Here is a 23,166-nt window from a genome sequence, read left to right as displayed (position 1 = left end):
CAAAAAAAAATCACCTCAGCCCCATCAAACTTGGCACTCCATCCTCAACTTCGGATAGACAGTGGCGATGAATGGCTACGAGTTCATCGAAAATAGCTTGTCTATCTTTGGGACGAATTAAGAAATCCGGTATTTCTGACGTAAGAACACTGACTGCTGCTGCCACCACACCTATATCACTTGAATCTTCAAAACTCAAGTTTTGTGCGCCGGTATGAACGACGACACACACACGGAAAAACCTACCTACTATTCCCTCTCGTATCCATCACGCCCATCACGAAAAAAAAACTCTATTGCACACACGACGATGTTCTGCCGTAAAACAAGGCCGACTGTCCAGCCAAGCCAACCGAAAGCATGAATGTTAATATTCCCCTCACAACACATCCGCTTCAGAGAAGAGGGTTGTCAAAGTGTGTCGTGCCGTGTGAGCAGGGTACATGCGTCAGTCCAACATCCCACCCCCAGATAAATCAATACCCTCCCCTTCCTGACACACGCATGTCCCCCCCCAGTCTCCAAGATGCCAGCTTACCTCATCCCGAATCCGAACCTTTGGACCAGTCACCACCCTCTTTGCGTGTCTCGTCGTCCCCCGTCAAGTTCATCCGGAGACTCCGGGCTTGCGTTCTTCCCTCCCCCCCGCGCGCCAATACGGCGTCGTGAAGGAAGAGAAAGGTTTTCTGTCCCATCCATGCCATCGCCGGCCACCCCATGCCAAGAACCCCTCCAAAAGTCTCTTTCGGTCCTCTTCTGTCCCCAACGCGCGTTACTGACCACACCCGCCGATGCATTCCTCCCAACTTATGCCACGGCGTGTGTTATGGCACGCCTTCCCCGGAGTCGCATCACAGGCATAGGGCCGTGATAGCCGGGGGCATTCACATATACCACCGTACATACACACATGCAGCCATGCAGTCCTGTCTTCTGAGCAATTGACCAACAAAGAGAAAACCCCCGGCCGCCGCACTGCCTTTTTCGGCCCGGCCTTCACTCCCCTCATCGCACGAGAAAACGGCCGAAATCGCCCTCATCGCAGAAAGTATACCCGGGGACCACCCCTGTTCCATCTCACACCACCCTCGACACAAAAGTATGAATCTGTCCCTCCCCTCCCCCCGTCACACCACCACGCCCCCAGATTCTGGATTATTTCGGGACAAAAGACGCGCCTGGGCGGAGTTTAGCCGTTCGCGCGCCGTCTGTGAAACTGGCCCCCGCCCAACGCTGCGCCCCCCACTTGCCATGTGAGAAGACGGGAGGAAGGCCGTTCCTGCAGCGGCGGTGGCGGCGGAGGCGATATGTGGAGGTGGAGCGATAGCTGCCATAGCTCTCTCAGCGGTGCTGCTGCTTCATGACTTAGTCTCCCGGTGGGCGGTGGGATGATTGTTCTTAATGAGGGGTAGGTAGTTGGCAGGCGAGAGAAGAGCAGCCGGCGAGAGACAGAGAGTTGCGTCCGAGTCGGACACTGTACGCCCTCGGGGTGGTGGCATCTGCGATCCGACGAACACCTCAAATGCCGGAGGGAGGAAAAAAAAGCCTTGGCCATATGCCGTGCCTCCCGCGGCTGTCATTGTCTGAAATGCTGTGCAGTTATTTTTGCGAAGCCCGGTGTTTCTCAATTCCTCGAATCACGATATCGGCCGAATGACGCCAAATATCGGCCATTGTTAATATCAGTCATCGTCAGGTCACCTGATAACAATCCGATCTGGCGTCTCTGCTGTTCGTAATATGTCTCTGACATTTGGCTTTACCGCTAAGTAACAAGATAACAATGAGGCTAGAACAAAACCATAAAGAAAATAAGCCAAGGAATCCCATCTTGGTAGATCGACCCCTCCCCGCCCATAAACGCCGCCGCAAAGTTTCCCGAATCCTGAATCCCATTTTCCTGCCCCTCTTCTTGAGTAATGTTTGTGCGTCGAGGAGATATGAGAAGTTTTTGGTTCATAAAAGAGATTTTTGTGTGTGAGAAAAGTCCCGCTCTATGTACAGAAGTGAAGTCGCGTTTCGCAGCTGTTTCCCAGATGTGTGTTTCCCGCGCGCCCTGCGCGGTTGTGTGACCCTTCCCGCGTTTCTCTGTGTTCCCGAACCCCGAACCGTTGTAAAATCAAACAAATGCTTTGAGAACCGTGATCCCGGCTGGTATAACCTCCAATCCGTGCTGTCGTGTAGATATGTACACTCTAGATATGTAAATGCAAGTTAAAAGGAGTAGAGTAAGAAAGAACATGACATGTCGAGAAACAAACTTTGGTCGACAGGTTTGTTGTGTGTGTGTGAAAACTTTGATACAGAATCGCTTCTTGCTGTGTGGTTCGTTCGTCTGTCGGGACCTTGCCACGAAATACCCTGTTTCTTCTTCACCCCCATATGCATGCAGTATGTAGCTTCGAAAAGAAAAAAATGAACAACACCATCTTGTCTAGGAGAAAGGCTTGTTTTAGCTTCTCTCGACCGGGTTCTCCCACTTGATCGGGTGCACCAGCATGCTGCGCATGCACAAACGGCCGGAGCTGTCCTTGTGCGACTCCTCCTGCATGCCGCCGCGCAGCGTGCCCTCGTTGGCGCGGCCGCCGTTGGTGCCGCGGCCGTCCATCTGGCCGTAGCCCAGCCAGCGGCGCCACAGCAAGCCCGCGAACTCGGAGTTGTAGTACCAGCTGGTGCCCTTGTGGTTGTGCTCGTTCTTGAGGTCGAACGGCGACCCGTGGCCGCCGGTGGTGCCGTCGCGGCCGCCGTTGAAGGCCTTCTCGATGGTGTCGAAGGGGTACCACGCGCGGTCGAGGTAGACGGGGTGCGGCGCGTAGGCGGCCTTGAAGCCGTGGTGCAGGGCCATGGAGGCCGGGAACATCTCGGAGAACATGCTGTGGTGCATGCGCCACATCTCCTCGTGCATGGCGGCGAGGAGGCGGCGGCTGAGGCGGGAGGCGGTGACGATGGAGCAGCGGCGCGGCGGCGGCGCGAAGACCATCTCGTAGCCGGTGACGTCCTTGGCGAAGACCCAGCCGGACTCGTCGGCGTCGAAGAGCGGGTTGAGCGTGATGAGGTCCGCGTCCTCGCCTACGCCGCACTCGGCGGGGTCGCCACCACGGGCGCAGTTGGCGGGCATGACGGAAATACCGGCCTCTTCCGACTTGAGGGACATGCGGCCGGGGAAGATCTGGGGGCCGAGGATGGCGCGGCGGCCGGAGGCGTTGAGCTCGCGCTCGACGGTGGTGGCGAACTCGTCCCAGGAGCCGTGGACGGCGGGGATGTAGTACTTTGAGGAGCGCTCCCAGAGGAGGGTGCGCGACTGGTCGCGAGCCCAGGCGCCGAGGCGGTTGAGGAGCTCGTAGTAGGAGCCGATGTAGCGCATGTCCATCTCCCAGTTCCAGAAGTGGGTGTACTCGGGGTGCTGGAGGGCGAAGACCTGGAGGGGCATCTGGGCGGAGCGGTAGACGCCGTGGATGTCGCCGTTGGAGGGGTTTTCGAGCGCGTCGGCGAAGTGGCCCGGGTAGTACAGCTTCATCTCGGCCTCGGACCAGAGGGTGCACAGGGAGTGGAACTCGGTGGGCACGTTGTCGTCGAGGATCTTCTGGACGACGGACGGGTCGGACCAGATGGGCGCCTCGTTGTCCTTTACATGCAGCAGGAAGTGCAACGAGTACTCACCGCCCGACTTAAGGGACAGCTCGGAGATCATGGCGCGGAAGTTGATGATAGCGTGCTGGGTCCACTCGAAGCCGACATAGGTGCGGACGACGACGGCAATGCGGTCGATCTTCTTGAGGCCGTCTTCGCCGGCGGCTTCGGGCTCGCTGTAGGCGGTGTCGTAGGCGGTGGCGGCGTCCTTGGTGCTGTTGCGGAAGCGGGCGATGTTGCGCTCGACGCAGCGGTCCTGCGCGGAACCCCAGTCCACGCGGCTGTAGTTAATCTTGCCTGTCTTGGACCAGACGATCTCGGAGCCCTCTTGCTCGGTGTCTTGGCCCTGGGAGGTGCCGCCCTCACGGATGTCGTAGCCAAGTCCGTAGGGGCCGTAGCGTCCGAAGCGGTCGAAGCATATGTCGTTGCGCAGGCCAAGGACGCTGTGAGAGCCGATAGCCGGGTCGGGCTGGTTCTGGGGGACGCCATCGTAGGCCCAGATGTCCGGGACGGGGATCTTGTCCTCGTCGTCGATGAAGCACTCCTTCACGGCGTGGTGGTCCTTGAGGTACTCGCGAGACTCAAAATCTGGGTGAGCTGCCAGGTAAGGCGTGGGAGTGGGAGGGGTGTCATGGTAAATGGGCACCGTGGTTACGGGTGCGGGAAATGAAGCATTGGGATACTCTGCGGTGTGGTTGACAAACGGCACGATCGACTTGAGACCGTTGAAGTAGCCGTTCAGGCTTGTGTGGTGTTAGTCATTTCAACTCTTAGGGCTCATCACACTCATTTTGTCACTCACTGCTTGAACTTGAGCCATGGCGGCATCGAGCTGTCAATCTCTGGCATCTCCTCATTCGGAATTTCGGTTCCCTGCTTGTTCGGCTGTCCGCCGAGCCCGCCTATCCTGTAGTCATCGCCGAGAACCTTGCCATCGCGCGTGTATAATGGTGTGTTGAGATATGCGAGCCCGAGCAGCAGCGAGACAGTGACTGTCCATATCACGACCCTCCGGTAGAGGCAGTGCCCCAGTATCGCCCGCACCCGGATCTTCGGTTGGTGAATCGTCGTGGATGTGGGTGCGGGGAGGAAGAACTCCCCCTTCTCCGGACCGGGTGTGTTCAAGTACAATGAATTCGAGCGGGACGAGCGGGTACTGGATCGCGTGCTGCTGATGGATCGGGTGGTGCTGGTGAGGAGAGACTGTGCTCGCTCCATGATTGTCGGAGAGAGAGAGGTGAAGAGAGGTGGTCGTTGGGGTATCTGGGTATCACGAAAACATCTGGTGGAGTTGTGGCCTGGCTAAAAGAAATCGAACGCAAGGGGAATCCAGAAGAAGGGAATTGGCAAAGGCTAATGCTATAAAGAAAGGACCACTGAGAAGAATATCGGTGCAAGTGACGTTGCCTTCCAACCCAGTCCAGACGCCGGCTCAGACCTTACTTTTCAAACAAGCAAGCTCCCAGCACCGCATGTTGGACGTATAGAAGACACAAGCCACATACATATCATGCAACAGAGCGAGCAGATGGGACCGACCAGTCGGCAGCGCAGGGGTGTTTGGCCGGGCTGATCTGCGGAGGAGGAGTAGGAGGAGAGCAGAGGGTGCAAGGAGGATGTGCTAGTTGGGATGTCCAGGGTTCGGGGACTGCCGAGCCTCTTTGCCTCTTTTGCTCTGACTTGACTGTCCACCATTCCCACGCCATTCTGTCTCAGCTCCCAACGTCGCGGGGAGCGAGCAAGGACGGACCTTGAGCTGCCATGCCGGGGGACAGGGGACAGTGAGCCTCAATTTGTTGCGGGCCAAGCTGCTAATGGTGCTTCTTCCATCCCTTCCCTTCCACCCCCAGCTACCAAGCCTATCATCGTATCGTTTGGATTGAACGTACCTTGGCAGCCTTTCCCGTATTGGCATTGCAGGAGTCGAGCCTGGCCCGCCTCCCCCCGTTCGATGTTGAAGTTAGCATGGCCCCCTCTTTCTCTCTCGCTTGAGTGATGACTGAGACGATACGAGGCCTTGGTTAATTCTTGGTGGTATTGGGCCCTTGCCGGGCCTGCCGTCCCGTCCCGAAATCCGAGATTAGGTGGGAGAAAATTCTGGGGAATTCTCGCCTTGGATCTTCGGGGGCCCGTCATAGCCGGACACCAACCAGCTGGGCGGGTGGGAGTGATGTGATGTGATGTGATGTGTGCAAGCACAGGCAATACAGGCTTTCGCGAAGCTGTATCAGAGCGTATGGGATCAGCGGCTCGCTGGTAGCGGAAAGAGGAAGAGAGACTCGAGAAGATGAGAAGAGGTTGCGCGTCCCCTGTGGGGCGCTGGCTTATGCGCAGACGGTAGATCAGGCTCACGCCCAGTCTGCCCAGAGAGAGAGAACTGACTGCCCACACTGGCTCTGCCCTCCCTGCTGCCTTCTTTCTGGCGGACAAGGTAGCATTCAGGGGAGGTGGTTGTAACCGGTTGCTTTCTTTAGCAACTGGGACGTGTGGTACGTGAATCGGGGCGGCGATTAAGGTGTCGACATGCAAGGAACGTGGTTTAAGCGCACGGGAGTTGGTGCATCTGAAACCGTCGACGTTGCGGCGCTGGGCGACGTTTCATGCCAAGCTCAACCCACGTTGCGAGACTGGTGCGATTTGTCAAGGGCCTTAGGACAGAGGGAGACGGGAAAAGACTGAAGACACCAAAGAGAAAAAGAGAGAGGTTGGCCCTGGGCTCTGGCACTTGCTGGACTGAGTTGGAGGGGGGAAGAACCGGCGCAGGGACGGCCGTGGTTCATCGCTGCAGCCCTGGTTCGTTCCATTCCGTCTGCTGGCCTCATCCTTTGATGAAGCGACCCTCGAGACTCTTGGGTGCTACTGTACTCTCTACCTACTACTACTGCATACTTTGCAGTGGCACTAACTGAGAGACTCTCGTCTCCCGCGCACATAGTAGGAACACTATGTTAGACTCTGCACTTCGCGGATTGATTCTGAACAGACAGGACAGACAACACGCTAATGTCGGGTGTACCTGGCCTCTAGGCTCGCGACACTTGCACTAGAGCCAACCTAGAGCCCACCACTGCCTGGGACCTGGGATCTTTCGCAGCTTGCCCGTCCGTCCTGTCTGCGTCTGCGCCACGCGTGTGGTATGACTGGACTGTTTTGGAGGCCGTCCCTGTTGCGGCTCGGGTTTGGTGGTTCGCACGCCGCAGTTCGACAATCGCGACGAATGGGGAAGTTCATGGTCCGTTTTGCGATGAATGGTTGCGTCCCCGTCTCGTGTCGAGCCACCACTTCCACTTCCTCACCCTCTCTATGCCCGAATCAAAAAATCCCATCTTTTTCGTGTGTTTATTTTGGTACGTCGTCGTAATGGCCCGCCACCGGAAGGCCATCTGACGGTGAGCCGAACACTCTGTCACCCAGTTAAAGACGCCCTTCCGGCACTTTAGCTTTGGGCTCAAGCAGGACGGGCGTACTTCCAGTCGGGTGTCTGCTTCAATCGTGCTTCTTATTTCGTCCGGTTACTTTGGACCTGAGCGAGTAGATGGTGGCTGCTGGTCTGCGTGACTTGTTTGCTGGGCCGCGCCAAGTTCAATCTGATCTCTCTTGCTCGCCGCCCTTTTTTTGCACCAAAGCTTCTTTTTTTTGTGTGTGAAGGTGAATCTCAATTACCCGTACTTCGAAGAGGTTTCATCCCGTAGGCAAGCCGGCTGGTGTGCTGTGCCATCTTCGCTTTCCGTTCGCTGGACCCTTTGAATCTGCAAACGTATTACCCGTCCGTATCGAGAGGGCCTTTGCGTGAGCGCCCTTGACGAAGGAACGGAAGCATTGACGGTAGATTGCACGCCCAGGTGGTAGTGCTGGGGCTGATAGTTCAGAGTGATCCGAGCCACCATTCATAATCAATTCGCCCCAGGTAAAGGCATGAGGCCGCCGTCGCCTCGCGAAAGCCGGCGGTTCAGCCCCGGCGATTTGGCTTGGCCCCAAGATGTCAAGGGCCAGAGGCGTACGCCCCGAAGGCCCGTCACTTCGGCGTGTCCCCTGGCCGTCAACGACGATTTGAAGTGTTCCGGCTTAGCCTAGCACCATCATGACGGCTAAGTGACGGGACACCGAATGGAACGCCGGCGGAGCTAGTCGCGATTAGAGCACGCCATCGTCGATGGATGGCGCTGTGGCATCTATCTCCGTCGACCGAGCCCCTGCTTAGCGAGGCGTTCGTCGTGAGATGGACAACCTCCATCGGGTAACCTTTTAACCCGCGAGCCAGGGGAGTCCACGAAGGCATCAGCCTTGGGGGGTCAAGTCCAGACTCCAGGACTGCAGAGTATAGTATAGTGTAGCACGATGGTATTTCCGAAGTTAAGGAAATGGATGCACTCAATCTGCGCCATGCTAGCGGACGGTTTTGGCGCCCGCGTGAGCCGATATAAACAAGATCGCGTCACCAGTAAAGTGATTAAGTTTCCCCGAAACTGAATTCTTTTGGGCGTCAAGTTGAATGGCTTTGCAAGGTCAAAGCTGGGATAGCAAACGCTTAGCTGGGTACTGACGTCAGTGCCGACAGCCGGGCGAGTTGACAGCGGGGGTATCGTGCGATGACATCGTCTGTCAGCTGAAATCGGTAGACAGCCTCGGGCGGGAGTCGAGAGCGGGAAGACGAGAAGGTTTGGGGTCTGGGGGGAGGAGGGACGGGGAGATGGATGGGATCTCTCTGCTCAGAGTGCGTGCTGGGGAGGATGGGGATGGGAGGCAAGACAAGGCCAAGGGCAGAGACGAAGAACGGTGAGAGAGAGAGGCGGAAGCTGGAGGTCTGGTCTGCTGGTCTGCTGGTCTGCCATCCTCTCCCCCGGCCATGACTCGTCCGAGTCGCAAAAGTGAGTTGAGACTTTCCAGAAAGGGCGACAACGAAACAAGTGATTGCGTGTCTATCGCGGAAACACTATTCTGACGCGCGACTGTCGACCCAAGATCATTACGCTCGCCCTAGATCTGAACGGCTTGTGTTTCGGTGTTTAGACGGACGGTCCAGACGGTCGGCGGATTACGGTTTGGTTTACGCGGTACACGGTACACGGCCCGGAAGGTTGAAATGAAGACGCGAGGCGGCGAGAGTCGAGAGTCAAGAGCCGAGAGAAAGTGACAAGCGGCGGGATGGAGAAGTGGAAGCGCGAGCCGGCGCTGCATTAGTCATCGGCCTTTGTGTCCTGGGGGAGGCTGGGGAAAGAGCTGTGCTGAAGGACATTCGTGAGCTTGGCCCTTCAGCTGAACGTCTGACGGCGGCGGCGGACGGTGGTGAGCAGAGCAAAGGGCAGCGGGCACTGGCCTGCAGCTAATTGACTACTGCTGATTGGGGGATTCCGTCGGTGAAGCGCTGCACACCTTGGAAGCGTCCATGCTGTCAGCGCTGAGCATGCCGAGTTGTCCTTACATAAGCAGACAGAACCTAAGTCACCTGACACAGCCCGGGTGGCTGGCGACGAGGCTGAAAACTCGCCTCAGCCACAACGTGCTCCCCCGAACCAGACTAGCGCCGTCCTGCCCTAGCCGCAGCACACAAGCGAGCACTTTCAGGAAAACGACGATTTTCATTTTTCCCCGCCAGCAAATTCATCGTCACGACACTCCGGCAAGCGACAATCGACAAACAGCCGCCAAGATGGGTAAGTACTAGCATGGTGTCTTTATCCAGCGTGGTCATTCTAGCAGTCGGGATTCGGTTTTGCAAACGAGGGGGAATACTTCCGTGACGCCCGAATATTTTCGACATTCGCGCCGCCGCACCGCCTTGGCCATCGACAATTTTTCGACGATGCGCACTCGACGAGGGCACGAGGGGGCTTGACGATTCGAATCAGCAACGAACACGGCGACACGCAATCACCACCGCGACGGCGCACGGCGAAGAGAGACTCGAAGGGAAAATCGATTCCGATTGCAGACCATGAGGAGCTTTTGTGTGCGAGGATCATCTTGAAGGGACGAGTTGGCTGACACGGGGTCTGAAATGCAGTGAACATTCCCAAGACGCGTATGACCTACTGCAAGGGCAAGGAGTGCCGCAAGCACACCCAGCACAAGGTCACCCAGTACAAGGCCGGAAAGGTATGTCGACAACACCACACGCGCCGATGACGAAAATCCTCGAGCGAAGCGCCCCTGACGAAGCCATGAACGACATGCTAATTCGCTCCCCATCACAGGCCTCGCTGTTCGCGCAGGGAAAGAGACGTTACGACCGAAAGCAGTCCGGTTACGGAGGTCAGACCAAGCCTGTCTTCCACAAGAAGGCCAAGACCACCAAGAAGGTCGTTCTGCGTTTGGAGTGCGTCAAGTGCAAGACCAAGCTTCAGCTCGCCCTGAAGCGCTGCAAGCACTTCGAGCTCGGGTACGATTATCCCCCTGTTCCTACCAAACATTCACCGAGGAAGCTAACAACATCTACAGTGGTGACAAGAAGACGAAGGGTGCTGCTTTGGTGTTCTAAACGCATTGATTGTTTTCGGTCGACCGACTTTTATGGCTCCTTTCACGGCATACGGATCATCATCAGGCTGGAACAATGGCGAAGAGGGTTACCCGTTCTCAAGTGCGGAACACTACGTAGGGAACAAATAAAAGCCCTTGCTTGCGAAACGGAAAAAAGAGATCAAAAGTTCAATACCCAGTCTCCCTCCTCTGCGTTTCCCCGTCCGATGTTCCGTCTATGGTATGCGCGCCTGGAGGCCACAACACGACACGTTTAACAGTGTGACAAGATGACGAGGGGAAGTCGTGGGAATCTCGGCGGACGGTGGTGTCCTGAGGGTTCTGGTACTCTGGTACCCGATGTGGGATGGCTGCCGTTGTTCCGTTGGAGCACGTCTTTTTCGAATGTGGTCTCTGGAGGATTAGACGCGTTCTATGAAGGCTCAGCCCGGTCAATGAAATACATGAGTCTATGATGAAGGACTATTCTCTCATGATCGTTGTCTTTATGTCTAGATGCTGTGTCTGTATGATGCCTCTCTACTTTCCGTGCCTGCTCAGAAGCCCTCTCCGAGCCTGATGGTTCGTCCACCACCATACCACAACGGCCCATTCCTTGCATCCAGCCCCCTCTCCTGCCCGACAACCCACTCACCGCACCACTCCCTCTCCCCCTCGCTGCCCCAAACCTCGCTCTCAAGCCACCCGTTGATCTCGTCAATCGCCTCAACCCACCTCCGCCTCGCCGCGGGCGTCGCGTGGTCCGTCTCGCCCAGAAACCTCCCCAGCGTGATGTGCGCGCTGGGCACCTGGTACCGGCTCTCAATCTGCACCCCCGTCGACTGTGCGAGGTCGAAGACGTCTCGGCGGAGGTGGTGGTAGCTGTACGCGTCGCCGCCGACGACGGGCGTCTGCAGCGCGGTGGGCGCTGGGGACGATGGGCCGCCGGCGGGAGGCTCGCCGGCGGCCGGGAGGAAGGAGACGGCGAAGGCGGAGAGGTCGTGCGAGATTTGGGGCTTGACGAGGCGCGCGCGGTGGGTGTAGGTGTAGTCTGTGATGTAGGGGATGGCGGAGCGCATGGTCTCGGTGAGGCGGGCGATTTCCTCGGGTGTTTTGGAGTGGGTTACTTCGAGGGTTGTAAGGTGCATTCTGTGCTGGGGCATGAGCCATATGCCTGGTTGGGGGGTTGGTTAGCTTTGCGTTGCTTTCTTTTCGTCTGATACCCTTTGGGGAGTCTCGCGGTTGGTTCCTTTTGGCGCGACGGTGGTGGTGGGGTGATGTCACGTACTCGGGGCAACTTTCTTGAGCAAGGCTTGCAGGTGAGCTGCCAGTTTGACGATGTGATCGGGCGGGCGGGCCCAGAAAACGAAGCAGTTTCTGGGGTCTTTGAAGCCGGGCTCCATCTGAGGGTTCTCCAGCCTCAGGAGGAAAGGGTCGATGATGAGCTCCGTGAAGTCGCCGGCGAGGAACTTCTCCTTCTGCTGCTCATTTCGTCTGGTCCTGTGAGCGTGGTAGAGGGCTTGGATCTCGGCCTACGGGTTTACTCATCAGAATACGTATTCGAGATTGCGTGGAAGGGGACTTTACGGGGTCATTGTTGCAGGTCTTGATGAGTGCCTGGTAAGGGTTCTCGCCGGGCTGGATGGTGATGCCGGACAGGTCCTCCAGCTTGTTCTTCGCGTCGGTTGAGACCAGCTGTGAGCCCATCTTGGATGTGTGTGAGTTGGTGGATTGTCACTGAGGAGTTCAACGAAAGAAGCGTCTAAACACGACACGAGCTGTGACTAGGAACGACCCGCAACGTCAAAAAACTGGTTAGCGCAGAAAACCTCGCATTCAAAATCTCATGAAGAACCTCATCTACTTTCGAAGGGCGTCCGTCGTGCGGGACGTCGGTGAACAAGGACCCCGCGATCCTTCACCAAAGACGCTGCAGGCCAATCAACGACACCAAGTGGGCCTGGAGAAGCAACTTGTGAAGCAGCCTCTACTGCTGACTACACTCCGTTGCGTTGACAGCGTCCGCCCCCCTTTTTTTTCCCCGCTTATGCAAAAACATGAAAAAAAGCCAATTTTACGCTGTGACGCGCATTTCTCTGCATCGCACGCAAAACGCGTCAAAGTCATCACCAACACCTCAATTGCCGTCAATCACTATAGTCCCAGTAGTATTCAAACGTATAACTACACGATAGAGACATAAGGTGTGTATTTCATGCTTCCGTAGCAGTCAATCTACCCATCGAGGCATTGCCAACCCAGCTAGTCACCTCATCCCCATACCATTCGACCAACAAAAGGTCTATTTTCGTCATGAGAGATCAAGATGACATTTGCTGAGGAACAGAAGAAGAGACCTGCTGTATGACTTTATATATCTACTCAGCATACGGTTTGTATGGCTCTGAGTAATATATAAGCATACCAAGGGGCTTGATACGGTTCTTCAGAGCAAATGCTTTGGCAGTCAACAGGATTAATGACTCTCCTGATAGCTCAGCTTGTTCACGATATTGAGCAAGAGTCTACTGCTGTATAGATTGTGCCCTGTTACTTACAGTTTGCCGCTGGTCAGTACATGTCCGTGGTTTATTATATCAGATACATCGAGAAAGACGCCGGGCGACGACGACGATACAATGGCGCCCAGAATATCGAATCTACAGCTATCGACGATCGCGATGATACTGCCATTCGAAGACCAAAAGACCCACGAGCTGGCAAGTATCGTTGGCTGTACCGAACGAACGATTCGACGACATAGATCACGACGTAATATCACTGGCGAAGTGCAGAGATATAAGAGGTGCCGCCAGAGTCGACAAAAGATGGAAATATGGCATCGTACAGAGCTTCTTGAACTACTGCAGTACCGCAGCGATCTATCTCTTGAAGAGATGCAAGATTTCCTATTTGAAGCCTTCGAGATCCAGATCAGTCGTTCTGCAATCAGTCGACAGTTAAACTCAGCTGGCTGGACGAACAAGAAGTCCAAGATTATTGCTGCTCAGCGAAGTGACGAACTACGATACGAGTACTTGTACCGTATACGACGATATCGCCCCGACCAGCTGGTATTCGTCGACGAATCCGGCGTCAATAAGGATACTGGGATACGGAGGACTGGATGGGCGCCGAAAGGGCTTGCTGCGTTTCGAACTGCAGAGATTGATCGGTTTCAGAACTCTCGCGTACAGATCCTGCCAGCCCTCACGTTGAGCGGTATCCTACACTTGACTACGTATTATGGTACGACTGACGGCGATGGGTTCTTTCGTTGGCTACAGGAGTGCCTTATCCCGAAATGTGGGCGTTTTCCAGAGCCAAACTCTGTCATCGTTATGGATAACCTCTCCTGCCATCGTATACCTGAAATCGAGGGTTTATGCCGGGTATCAGGTGTCCATCTCGAGTTTCTGCCTCCGTATTCACCAGACTTCAACCCCATCGAAGAGTACTTCGGCGATCTAAAGCGATACATCAGGAAGACGTATTCGAAGTGGAACAACGATGAGAATGACACTCGGGATTTCATGGAATATCTACGTGACTGCGCTATGGAGATTGGGTATCGTCTACCCCAGATCGAGGGCCATTTCCGCCATTCGTTCGTCAACTTTGATGGGACAGAGCATATATTTGACGATATCGAACTATAAAAGGGAGGATTTGCTGCCAATATTGAACATCAGCAAGCAATCCAAATTTTCATCGTGCGTTCGCGCGCAATAGATCTTAATCGTGTCGTCATATGATGGTCAATCATCAAATCCATGATTGTAGCCAACAAGATTGCCAAAAGGTTAGCCACAAGCGCACCAGAACACAAAAAATATACCGTCGTCCATTGTTTTCGTCGGTAGCTACGTATACATATCAATTTTGCCTGTATAACGGCTGAAACGCGTTGTTGATGCTTGTGACGATGATTTGTGATGATGACACGTCATCACGATCAGAGACTTCAACCATAGTCAGAGACTTCAACTGCCCCTAACCAGTATCGGGATGGACCGAAGTGTATTGTTTGCAGATCCAAAATAACAGTAATTCTATTGCTTTTATACGTATAGAGCGGCAGTGTTGAATCTACGGCTATGGGTAGACTTTTCCGTGGTTGAACACGTCATGCAAAAAAATCGCGCATACAGTCAAACTTCACACCACTCTTGCTGTATCACTCTTCTTCGTTATCCTCCTCCGAGTAATACGTCTCTGTTGACGACGTATCACTCGAGATTTCAATCTGATTGTCCTCATCGCCTTGCTCGATTTCGTCTTGTTCGATCTGTAACTGCGTGGGCAGCATCTGCGACGCTGACAGCAGTGGTGACGAAACGAAACCAAAGAGTTCCGAAACGCCTACAAAGTTAGCCATATTCGACAGTAAACAGCTCTATATACACTCACCACGTCGACCAACTTCAACTGGCGTACCACGGATCTCTTGCTCGATGGATTGACGTGGCACTAGGGCGTCGATATGTCGGGATGACCCCAACTCGCCTGAAACTAGCGCCGCAGAGTTTTCAACTGGCGCCGCCGCCGTCCCTCCTGGCAATCCAGCGTATATTCTTGTATAAACATCTCCTTCTGACTCTCGATGGTTTGAATGAAGTTCAGAGTGAGATACCACGTCGGAGAGGGCGTCAGACTGCCCTCCGTAGTAGGCGCTGTTGTCTATGAAGGATTTGATCGAGTTCCTGACATCTTCGGTAAGATCTTGAGTAAAACCCTGTTCAGTAAACCAAATATCTGGTAACTTGCGAATTGCCCGCAAGCTACTGTCTACTGATCGCAGTTTCTGTAGCTTCTTTCTGAACCCTTCGTCGACGTTATATCGCTTGCCGCGGACGGATATAAACCACTTGATGAAGCTGGCCACTTGATCTAGAGCTTTTCGAGGCGAATCCGGTACCACTGGCGAGGACGAACGAATCGGGAGTGCGATACTTGGTTGACGAGTGCTTGGAAGGTTCAATGGCGGAAGAGTTGGCAACGAATACTGTGAGATGTTCGCATATGGCCAATATGCCGGCGGCGGCGGCGCCGGCGGCGGCAGCTGTACGTATGGGTTAGGATATTGAAGATGACGATCTGGCGCCCCCGCGTTGCCGTATATATTGACGATGGCGTTGCTGTTGGCGTTGGTTAGGCCAGATCTTGACCCTGATGATGGAAGTGCGGCATTTTCAGCCTTCTCTTCCGTCATCACTGTCGTCTCCTGGTTATCATCAACCTCCACGATATTCTTACTTCTCTTGCCCTGGCGTTTCTGATCCTCTATAAACTGGTCGTGAAGAATCTCACCAAGCAGTTCTTTAGGTGGTTCCATATTGTCAACGCCAGCCTGTCCAGTCATAATAGCCTTCGCCCACTTCTCTATATGGTGAGATTTGATCTTGTAGTGCTTCTGGCCTAGTATATAGCACCAGTTGAACTTCTCGTCGCCCGAACTATTCTTACATCTCTGGTACTCTGGGCAGATGTGCGTACGGAGAAGTTGTCTGTGCATACCCTCCTTCCGACGCTCGACGTTTGCAGGATCGTTAGCCTCACGATCGATCGCCTCTTGCATGCCGGCTGAAACGCCTGCTCGGCCACCTTTTCGAGGCGTTCGTACGCCAGTCACTATACCACCAGAGATTGGTACGGCGCTGTATTGCCACTTGACGGTGAGGTGGACTTCACCCCTCTCTTCAGCTTGTTCAAGAGAGGGGACAATATCAACCCATGGAATACTTGGCCAAGTGACCCCTCCAGTAGACGGATAGACCCGAGTGAAGATTGGTGTTGGTTTAGATGCGTTGGTGGGCTTCCTCCAAGCAACGACAACAGCGATATTGGCCTTCTTCACAATATACGAGTGAGCCACTTCTGCCTCAAGTTGGGCGCCGCTGTCTGCCTCCCAGTCTCTACTATTCGCATCTAATACAGGAGCAATACTGAATCTGTTATACGCGATGCTCTCGATGGTTAGATCGAGAACAGGTAAACCGTTACCCTTGAGCGCTGGGCCACGGGTAACCTGGATTTGTAGCAGAGTTGGTTCCTCGTTACCCATATCGTCCTCCTCTTCAAATACATCGTGGAACGACATAAACGTATCATCAGCGCTATGGCGAGGGGCCGTAGGCGTATCGTCCGCAAATCGAGTGGTTTGACGAGGGGTTGGGTTAACTGGGGTCGAGTCTGGTCGAAACGGTGGCATCGACGAAGGCAGAGTACTTCGGAGCCGGATCGTATGCGGCGGATCCTTCTTTCGCTTCCTCTGCGTTGTCGTTGCTTTTTGGCGAGAGGACGCTTTTGGAGCTCTTCGTGATGACGGAGGGGCTATAAGTACACGCTTTCTTCGCGATGTAGACTCAGCCGCCACCAAATCATTAGTCTCGGGTCCAGCCTCGGCGACGATAACCTCCTCGGCGGCCTCCTCGGCGGCCTCTTCGGCGGCGGCAGCCCGGCGAGCCCTCTCGGCGGGCGTAACGATCCTGATCGACGGCGAGGCAGAGCGTTGAGGAGGATCTCTGGCGGCGTCCTGTGCCAGTTGTTGTATACGTCGTTGTTTCCGCGTACCGTTGGCGATGGGTGACGGACGATGCCCAGAAGGGTCATCATCCGCCTGCCGAGCCGCGCGGCGGCGTTTAGGAGGCATCACGATGCCCTCAGATAATGAGATTCAATAGAAATAGATCAATTGAAGCCATCAGAATAGGTCAATTGCCGTACTACGAATATCTACGTGGCGTTGGGCAAATTTTCATGTATATACAGGGATTATGCGTGCGTAATTTCGGCAAAAAGGGGGGGCGGACGCTGTCAACGCAACGGAGTGTAAGAAGGCCATCTCAATCAAACATTGCGGTCGCCGCAAATGGCCAAGATGGATCGGCTGGTGTCACCTGATTCGCAGACCTCCAACCCCCAGGCCCATCCAATCGGGTCTCCTACCCCAGAGACGAACCGCCCTTGTTTTGACTTCAACTCTCCCAGTTCCGCGGGGCGGCTTTTGATGTGGGTTGGTGTGGGTGTGCCGCCTCACTGGAAATGGATGGGTGTGCTTATTTTTTTCTCTCGATTGGACACAGGCCAGTTCCTCTTGCGGTTGCGGATGAAGGGCTCGGAGGTCTGACGACGTCAACTGATATGCTTGGACCAGAGGGCTGCAAGACGAGATGAGAGAGGGACACGCGTCCCTGTTGGTCCAGGCGAGATACGAAGAAGGAGGAACAAGAAGAAAAAAATGTCCACGACGTCAACTGGTATGTGCACGAGGCGCTCGTTCATTGGGTTTTCAGGTGTTTCGTTCTAGAAAAGCTTGGTTTGCGGGGGAGAGCGGTTAGGTTCGTGAGTCGTGTCCGTGTTCTTGATGCGGGTACGCGTACAAGTCTGATCTCATCTTTTTGCGCGTTCGTGAGACTGGAATGGCTTTTCTTCTCCAGGCGTGTCGGCATTCGATTCTAGAAGTTCGGTTCCGGTACCGTCTTTTTTGATTCCGTTCGATCGTCGGTTTGATGACAGCTTGGCCCGAGTGGACGATCTGCCGCGTGTTTGCTTTTGAGCGATGAACTGCTCTGCGATCTTCAGCCGGCGAACTGAGTGTCTGCCATCATGTACTGGGTACTTTGTGGAAGACCAGGTTCATCCCGCCGTCATCCAAGGTCCTGGATCTCTCACCCGTTGATCGTATTCTGGAGGATGATCAGAGCTGGCCATCCGCGCTTTTGGGAGAGACATCGTGACCTTCGCCCCTTTCACAGACCCTTTGATGTCGCCTTCCATCTGCGCCTTTGGCGCTTATGTCACGCTCCTTTTGTGAGTGGCATTCTTTCTACTTTTCTAGAAGGTTCAAGATCAAGCTCAACGGACTGCATTCTCTTGACGCGATGTATACCACAACCCAGTAATGATATTTTAGGCGAACAAGTATCCAAATTCCTCCCGCCCACTTGGAGCTGGAGCTTCTCATTGATTTCATGTCCCCAAAGATGTTTCTTGCTGGCAGTGTCGCCGCAAGTTTAAGAAGCACATTCCCAACTCCGAATCTTACTTGGATAGCCTCAATGACCTGTCTATTCAAGGTAAATATGTACCATGGTGTTTCTTCCTTCTTCTTTTTCATGTCATTAATGACAGAATCAAAAGCCAGCACAAAGCTGGCACTCAGATGCAGCTTAGGAATATTGCATAAAGCCTGCTTTCAGGCTCCCACACAGCAAGCCGGCAGACTGCAATGTGCAGATGCCCTGTCAAGAAAACCTGCAGATTTCAGTCTTGATTCACAAGTCCCGTTCATACATCTTAGACCAGAGATGTAGTATTTGGGTCTCTGGCACCCAATGATGCTGGGTTTGATTTCCCAGTAATAGCATGTCCATAGTTGCTTTTCCTTCGATACCCAGGCCGATATTTCCAAGTCTCCTTTTCAGGGGCAGAATACCTGTTGCAAAGTGTTCAGAGCCAGTGTGAGCTGAATTCAAGTGACAGGTAAACTATTCTGCCAATCCAGGAGCAGAGATACATTATGAAGCACCATGTAGCTGGGAACTACGACACTCGAGAAAGCTCTGTCCATTGTGCTTCTCCTCTACCCAGCAGTTCTTGCCTCTCTTCACAGGTGTTCCTCAAGTAGCAGCGCTTCCAAACTTCCGAGGCGAGAGCAAAGAGGGTGAGGGACCTTCCTCAACAACCAGAAGCAACTGCTCCGCTCTGCTCTCGCCCTTCATGATACCTGTTCTCCTTTAACCAAGAGCCCGGAACCTGCTCAAGCCCTGATGATTAACCACATGCGGTAACCCTTCTCCGCTTTGAAGGCCTCTGAAGGCCTCTCGAGGAGGGTGAAGGCACTTCAGGATACAGACACGCGGGTCCCTTTGGCGTAAGAGGCTGCCCACAGGTCGATTTGGTCAAACATAAATCAGATAAAACAAAATTCCTCCTTCTCTTCCCTCTCCCACCTTCGCAGCTTTCCCACCTCTTTCTCCCATCACCACCATCCTTTCACAAACCCTTCCTTCATTCTTCACTGTTGCTAGATCATCAAAACCATCAAAGATCTCCAGCTTCCTGGCGGATCTTGGACAGGTTTTGTTGTTTGCATCATCAGAAGCATCGAATTTGCCCCTCCCAACCTTCTGGAGCGTTCCGCCGCCCTCGAAAAGAAACCCCTTCCATACACTTGTTGCCCATTTCCCCAGTCCCTTGCTACCCATCTCCGACTTCGTCTCCCCAAGCGCCAACAGGGATCATCATCAAGATGTCCCAAGACGGCATGCCTCCTGGCCATGCGTTTGGTCAGAATGGACGCGGACCTGACGACGAGGCGGGTATGAATCCTGGCGACTACTTCGGTGGCGACGTCGGCCAGAACGAGCAGCAGGTTGGCAATCCCGAGAACCTCACTTCTCCTCAGAACGGCTATGTTGCTTCCGACAGCGGCCAACACAATCAGTTTCCCCATGGCCAGCAGATTCCTGCTGAGAACCATGACAGCTTCAATCCCAATGCGCCCCAGCAGCACGATCAATACCGTACCTACCTGGATTACATGCCTCCTGACAACGGCGGCTTCGCTGAATATGGCTTCGACCCCCAGTCCCCCTTCAACCAGCAGGATCCTTACGGCTTCGCTGCCCTCTCAGGGAATCTTGATTCTTCCTTGTACCCTCACGCTCTCGCTCCTTCAGATTACAACAATCCTGGTTCCAACGGCCCTCCTCAGTATCAGCACCCCATCGGAGCAACGCCGTATGTCCTGTCGAACGAGGGAAGCTCTGGCGTTCTTCAACAGCCTCAAGGTCATGGTTCCGTTGATCAAATGCCAGCCAACTCGACCAACGGTGGCTATCCTACTGCATCCCAGAACCAGCAAGCGTATGCTACCAATGGCCCGAACTCACTCACCATCGACGGACAGTATCCAGCCCCTCTCCAAGATCATGGCTTTGTTCCCCAAGGCAACCTCAACTTCAACAACGCCTCGTGGAATCTTCAGCAGCCCATGCCTGATATCAATGAAGAGATGCCACTTCCTGACATTCCAAAGAACTTCACTGCTGGTCTTTGGGGAGACCTCCCTGATACCGAGAAAAACCTCCCTGACGATCTTTTGGCCAAGTTCCTTGGCTATGACCAAACGGCTCAAGATGTCGACTACAACCAGAATGCTGATCCGATTGGTGCCCACCAGAACTTTGGCGACCAGCCGGAGAAGTCTTGTGCTGCCATCACTGATGGTCAAGACCCCCAGCCAGCTCAAGAATCCCAGCCAGTTGATCAAGACCATCAGGCAGCTGCTCAAGACCATCAGCGAGTTGCCTATGACCACCAGCCAGCTGATCAAGCGCCCGTTGCGAACAAGCCCTTTCAGGAGGATGCGGACCCGTCTCAGAGCCACTTTTCTGATGGTTTCCTCCACGACGTGCCAGAGGCTGTCTTCGGCACCATACAAAACCTCGTTGATGACCCCTTGCTCCAAAGCTTGCAAGACGCGTTGGCGTTGTATCAGGTCCTGGGACCGGATGCTGATTTCAGCCAATTCGACGGTGTGGATTACTTTTTTCTTCGCGACATCATGACGAAGGTCTGGAGTGATGGCCCTGTCGACCTCCCCGTTTCACCGAGCACCAACCTGAAGCTTAAACATCCCGAGGAGGTCAAAGACGAGCGTTCCGTTTATCGCCCAAGAGACGCATTCCCCCTGATCCTCGACAAGGCCCTCATGCTCGGTCTCTTGGAAGTGCTGAAGAAGCGTGGAGTCGCTTTCACCATTGGCACCATGTGCTCTGGCACAGACGCCCCTATCATGGCACTCCAAGAGTTCATGGATGGGCTAACGGCCCTTGGACTTGGCGGAACCCTTCGATACGAGCATGTTTTCAGTGTCGAGATTGAGCCTTTCAAGCAGGCCTTCATCGACCGCAACGCTCGCCCCACTGGTCACATCTACCGCAACGTTATGGATGTCGGCCACCCCGATGCGCGATATGCGTAAGTCCAGACCATCTTGGCACAGGAATTTGACAAGATTCGCTAACAGCTTCACAGAATGACAGCATCCGGTTCCATGGAAAAGATTCCGCCACACGTTGATATGCTCTTCTTTGGAAGTTCCTGCGTCGATTTCTCGAGCTTAAATCCGAAGAAGCAGGAGAAGGAAGACAAGTCTGAAATGAGAAAGGCTGTGAAGAAAGCCATGGAAAAGGGCGTGAATAAAGGTGTCGCGATCGAGGAGGACCACGATTTTCTGCAGATATTCGCGCAACTTGGGGAGGGCCTTGACAATGAAACCGAATCGGCCAAGACGTTCCTCTCGATCCTGAGTTGGATCAACAAGAAAAGACCCAAGGTGGTGCTGATGGAGAACGTGCAGAGCGCCCCCTGGCGCGAGTTCGTCAATTTCTGGTTTCCCAGGATCGGCTACCATGCTTCACATGTGGTGGTGGATTCCAAGAACTTTCTCGTCCCCCAGACACGCAACCGCGGATACCTGATCGCCGTTGACGCGCGTCGCTACGGCATGAAGGGCAAGGTGATTGTCGACGAGTGGGTGAAGATGATGCGAAAGCCCAACTGGTTCCAGAAGTTCCCAAAGCTGGAAGGCTTTCTCCTCCCGCCGTCCGACCCCAACGTCCTCCAGGGACGCTTCATTCTGGAGCGCGGCTTGAGCGGCAAGGCCGAGAATGTCGGAGACGCTTCCATGTGCAAAATGGAACACGTCGCAGCGCGCCGGTCCGAAGGCTTGGGAAACAGCAACCCATACACACGTCTGGACAACCGCGGCAACTCCCTCCCCCGGGAAGACAGCTGGAAGGTGTACATCTCTCGCAAGCTGACCTTTCGCATGAAGGAACTCATCGACATCTCGCTCCTTCGTTCGGAGAAGATGGGCCTGGACTACGGCAGCAAATTCATCATCATTGACCTGGGTCAGAACGTTGACAGACAGCACAAGTCTCTGGGAAATGTTCCTTGTCTCATTCCGAGCGCGGACTTCTTCCTTTCTCGACTCGGGCGATGTTTGCTTGGAACGGAATTCCTGATTCTGCAGGGAATTCCCATCGACAGGATCAAGGTCTCTGATGAGACGGATAGGCAACTCAAGGACCTTGGTGGAAACGCCATGACAACGACTGTGGCGGGTGCTGCTCTGCTCCTGGCCCTCATCTCAGAGGTCAACATGGCTACGACAACGGGCTTTGTTCATGGATTCGGAGACGCAAGCAAGCTGCTGCCAATGGATCTTGCCGGTGCACCTGCCCCGAGTGGCCAAGTGGGTCCCTCCTCGTCCGCGACTTCTTGCAACGCTCTTGACCTCAACGCCCTCAACCAAACTCTTCCTCGCACACCTACCGACCCCAACGCGCAACCCGAATCACCCTCGAACGACTCAGACATGGACGAGCCGGATTGGGTGATCGCCACCATGAACGGATGGGAGTCGTCCCTGAAGGTTTGGAAGCTGCTCTACCTGTGGCAGACGGGTCGACGCGCCTGCCTCTGCGACGCCTACCGCAAGCACCAGCGAGCTGGGACTTATCATCAATGCGAGTTTTGTGGCGAAATTCGCTGCACATCCTGCGCCGGTAATCCAGACCATCACTTCTGCGAGGAGCCTATCCCCATCGACAACCTCGCCAACGACAGAGAGGGTGCCTATCGAGAAGCCGTTGCCTCCTTCCCCGGCAAGATTGATCTCAACTGCGATCCAGTCGAAAATGAGGACTTCGCCAAGGGTCTCACTGAGAAGGGCTTTCGCGACCATACTGACGCCTTGAACATGGCAATCGACACCTGCGTTGACAATGTGTCGTACTACCTGACGGATCTGAAGTTCCGGGAGGACATTGACGTCACCTACGAATCTCGCAAATCTCGCATTGCCATCACAGTGTACCACGACAAGGTCGTCTGGAACGTGTTCCTGAGAGAGGCTTACTTTGCCGAGGATTCGACCGCCCAAGACCCGAGACGCCTGCTTCGCGACCTCAACTACGACATCGGCAAGCCGATCATGAGCGCAACCTTAATTTACCACAACATGGAGGACTCTTTTATCCCTGCCCCGAGCGACTAGAAGTT

General features: G+C 54.5%; 5 protein-coding genes across 5 annotated transcripts; 3 read left to right on the top strand and 2 right to left on the bottom strand.

Annotated features, from left to right (window-relative positions):
• Positions 1-2,452: 2,452 nt before the first annotated feature.
• On the bottom strand, positions 2,453-4,848 carry CGCS363_v013033 (uncharacterized protein; the record flags this gene model as incomplete). The annotated part of the gene is made up of 2 exons (XM_036644882.1): positions 2,453-4,373; positions 4,433-4,848. 2 exons carry the CDS (start codon positions 4,846-4,848, stop codon positions 2,453-2,455), a joined length of 2,337 nt encoding a protein of 778 aa, XP_036489450.1.
• Positions 4,849-9,654: 4,806 nt separating this feature from the next.
• Positions 9,655-10,108, top strand: RPL44 (60S ribosomal protein L44; the record flags this gene model as incomplete). The annotated part of the gene is made up of 3 exons (XM_036644881.1): positions 9,655-9,726; positions 9,825-10,009; positions 10,069-10,108. 3 exons carry the CDS (start codon positions 9,655-9,657, stop codon positions 10,106-10,108), a joined length of 297 nt encoding a protein of 98 aa, XP_036489451.1.
• A 538-nt stretch (positions 10,109-10,646) lies between these two features.
• Positions 10,647-11,796, bottom strand: CGCS363_v013031 (uncharacterized protein; the record flags this gene model as incomplete). The annotated part of the gene is made up of 3 exons (XM_036644880.1): positions 10,647-11,263; positions 11,378-11,621; positions 11,677-11,796. The coding sequence occupies 3 exons, from the start codon at positions 11,794-11,796 to the stop codon at positions 10,647-10,649; spliced, it is 981 nt and encodes a 326-aa protein (XP_036489452.1).
• A 1,121-nt stretch (positions 11,797-12,917) lies between these two features.
• Positions 12,918-13,748, top strand: CGCS363_v013030 (uncharacterized protein; the record flags this gene model as incomplete). The annotated part of the gene is made up of 1 exon (XM_036644879.1): positions 12,918-13,748. The coding sequence occupies one exon, from the start codon at positions 12,918-12,920 to the stop codon at positions 13,746-13,748; it is 831 nt and encodes a 276-aa protein (XP_036489453.1).
• Positions 13,749-19,342: 5,594 nt separating this feature from the next.
• Positions 19,343-23,161, top strand: CGCS363_v013029 (uncharacterized protein; the record flags this gene model as incomplete). The annotated part of the gene is made up of 2 exons (XM_036644878.1): positions 19,343-21,075; positions 21,133-23,161. 2 exons carry the CDS (start codon positions 19,343-19,345, stop codon positions 23,159-23,161), a joined length of 3,762 nt encoding a protein of 1,253 aa, XP_036490025.1.
• Between the last annotated feature and the right edge of the window lie 5 nt (positions 23,162-23,166).

This window comes from Colletotrichum siamense (genome assembly GCF_013390195.1).
Source record: "Colletotrichum siamense strain Cg363 chromosome Unknown KSG_Cg363_contig09, whole genome shotgun sequence".
NCBI classification, from domain to species: Eukaryota; Fungi; Ascomycota; class Sordariomycetes; order Glomerellales; family Glomerellaceae; genus Colletotrichum; species Colletotrichum siamense.
The sequence above is the reverse complement of the archived record's forward strand: the minus strand, read 5'-3'. Positions and strand labels throughout refer to the sequence as shown.